This window comes from Sinocyclocheilus rhinocerous, unplaced genomic scaffold, assembly GCF_001515625.1.
Source record: "Sinocyclocheilus rhinocerous isolate Xijiao unplaced genomic scaffold, SAMN03320098_v1.1 scaffold14423, whole genome shotgun sequence".
Lineage (NCBI taxonomy): Eukaryota > Metazoa > Chordata > Actinopteri > Cypriniformes > Cyprinidae > Sinocyclocheilus > Sinocyclocheilus rhinocerous.
In genome coordinates, this window is record NW_015659750.1 from 1 (window position 1) to 2,979 (window position 2,979).

Here is a 2,979-nt window from a genome sequence, read left to right on the forward strand (position 1 = left end):
TTTTTCTCTGTCTTAATCCATGAGGGCTGCGGTTTTTAGATGTGGTGTCAAGATAAATGTACTTCAACATTTGAAAATGTCCTACTTTCTGTTTTACTCTGTTGCGGTTTGACGAGCTGGCTTTAAACACAAAGCAGTTCCCGTGTGAATGTTTTCTTACTCATTCTGAAATCTCATTAGTTGTGTGGTTTGGTGAGGATGGTAAATCAATAATTAAACGTGCCAATTTTGTAATACACCTTGAAAACAACATTTCATACTTCACAGAACTATTACATTGAGGTGCATTTACCTCGCGGTTGTGATGACCGTCTGGGCTACAGGCAATGAAACCAAAGGTCAGAACAGATTCAGATCTGGAGAAATAGTCAAGAACAGAAATATCCAAAAGGACTAACAAACAAGATTAGGTTTGGAATAGGGATGGATTGTTATGGAGACACAAGAAACCGCCACACACAACAGATAGAAAAGAACCATTTACCTCATCATAATGTAGTCAACGCATCAAATGTCGTAAACTATGAAGTGACAAACAAGTGAAGTGTATTTGAAATCATCGCTGTCAGACAAACAGACAAAACACACATCTATACAGACACAAACAGAGCACTAAAACAGCACTGACATGCAAAGAACAGTCTATATTACCACCTACTGGGCAACGGTTCCCTAAAGACATCCCTAAAAAACAAATGCATTTAATCTTAATGAGCTGTACACACACAAAATGTAAACTGTTACATTGCATGAAATTTTTAAATCCTAATTTTAACTGTATTTTAATATTTTCTGAAGAAAATGTGGTGCTTGAAAAGACACTGCCACATATTGGCGCTGTGGGACTCTATACAGTACATATCAAGACAAATTTGCTTTCAAAAGAACAGATTAAATGTACTGCAGTAAACAGTCCAGTCACTTATTTAAACACAATCAAAGCACTAAACGTGTCCGAAAATGTTAACCCTTGATTTTGATTAACTGAACCCAGTAAATATCTAAAATCTATGTGATAGTAACATTGGTTGCAAAATTATTATAAAAATGGACACAGATATCCTCTCAAGTTCACATATAGACACAATGAGAGACTAATGTGTGTCGGCACTTTTCCCTGCAGCAGGGGCCCTTTCACAAATTGTATTATAAATTATTATTTGTTTACAAACTTAAATTATGAAAACCTTAAGTGTGACTAAAGCTCAAGTTCAATTAACTTTTGGCTGGTAATGTGTATCATTACATACAAATGACAGACTGTTGTTTGTCTTACCACAAATTGGCGCAGTAAGTGCGTGATGGTAATCTGAAAAATCTTAAAGAGGTGAACACATCAGTGTAAAAATCAAATAGTCAAATGACAGTAAAAGTGACATACACACACACAATCAGAGCACTAACCGTATGCTGACACTCTTCTCTGCTTCAGGGGTCCTTTCACAGTCTGTCTGCTGTCTTTATTAACAGCAATGAAGGCTGTATGAACACTGCTCACTCCTGCCTGAACACTGAGCTCCACCATCCTGCTCCTGATGCCCTCAACATCTGCAGCACCTGACCTCTCCTCCTGCTCCAGAGAACGGATCAGGGTCCGAGCCGCCAGCCGGTGGATGGACAACCTGCAGAAACATGGAAGTACTGAAAAAGACTGTGTTTACTGGGATTTGTTGTTGTCTTAGAAAAGCAAACAGCTGAATGAAGCACAGATCAAACCCAGCAGACCTTTACCTGTGAGAGTGAGCGTGACTTTTCACCAGGTCCAGCACCTCTTTAGTGTTTCCCACCTCTCCATCAGTGAAGACGAACAGCTGAAGAGAGAAAAACAACTGAGTCTTAAGCCATGTTTATACTTTTACACAGATTCCAGAATGTCGTTCAGGTGTATGCTGAGGTGTTGTACCTGTCTGGGGTGATCAGGGTGACAGCGCTGACTGTAGATGTGTTTTAGAGGCTGTAAAATCTCTGTGCCGCCCATGTCTGCTTGCATTTCCTTCACTTTCTTCAGAGCCTGATTCATTGTTTTCTGTTTATACACAACACTCTGACTGCAAAGACACACAGAAACACATCTCATCTCCACTGACACATTTCAAAGCTGAATATCTATGAATGAAGAAGATCTAGTTAACTAACGGAAAGAAGGACTCAAAACGAGCCAAATCCATAGATATTGAAGTAGCAACCCATGGGCAGACTCTTCAACAGTAACAGCAGAGTGTCCTATAGAGAGACATGGATAGAAAGTGAACATGAGAACAAAACTCCAGAATTTACTACAATGGACACATATTTAAACTCAACATAACTCTATAGGCTTTCAAAACACACATTCCTGGGACCAGCTACATAAACATAGCCCCTTTGTTAAGTCTGTCAAGGGGTAATCAGTCTTATATTTCTAATTCAAATTAGACAAATCTACCTTTTTGTAACTGACCTTAAAAAGTTATGACGAATATTGAAGAAAAAAAATACATGACTAAGTTTTTAAGACTAGCATAAGCTTTTTATGCAACAAAATCTTATTGTACACAAGTCATTGGTAATTTTTTCACAATTCAATAAAATCCCAAAACAAACTCAAGAGAGCCATAATAAATCTATATTCTGACATGAAAACATCCTGTTATTGAATCTTAAATCTTACTTTTGCACTTTCAATGCGTTTCTGTGCTCTTGTCCCATGATGCATCACGCTGCCCATACTGCCTGATCTGTCAATCACAAAAACAAACTCGCCTCGAGATGCCAGTGATGACATCACTTCCTCCGGGAACTCTGGGTACAAACTTATCATGACCACTAGGTCCCTCATCAGAGATCCTGAAATAGAGAGAAAAGCTACGTCTCAAATGACACACTCTACACTTACACTATGCACTCTGTACTCTACCTTTTACTTTTTTAAATTTGAGGTTATTTTGTCATCTAACATAGTTGTCTGATGCCCCCCTCACCTGGCAGGGCAGTGGTCAC

At 38.7% G+C, this 2,979-nt stretch overlaps 1 protein-coding gene across 1 annotated transcript; it reads right to left on the reverse strand.

Moving 5' to 3' along the window:
- Positions 1–1,727: 1,727 nt before the first annotated feature.
- LOC107724220 (von Willebrand factor A domain-containing protein 5A-like) lies at positions 1,728–2,979 on the reverse strand. Its single transcript, XM_016533061.1, has 5 exons — positions 2,961–2,979; positions 2,651–2,826; positions 2,137–2,223; positions 1,904–2,048; positions 1,728–1,811 (listed from the first exon to the last, which is right to left on the reverse strand). The coding sequence occupies exons 3-5, from the start codon at positions 2,166–2,168 to the stop codon at positions 1,728–1,730; spliced, it is 261 nt and encodes an 86-aa protein (XP_016388547.1). The 5' UTR covers positions 2,169–2,223; positions 2,651–2,826; positions 2,961–2,979.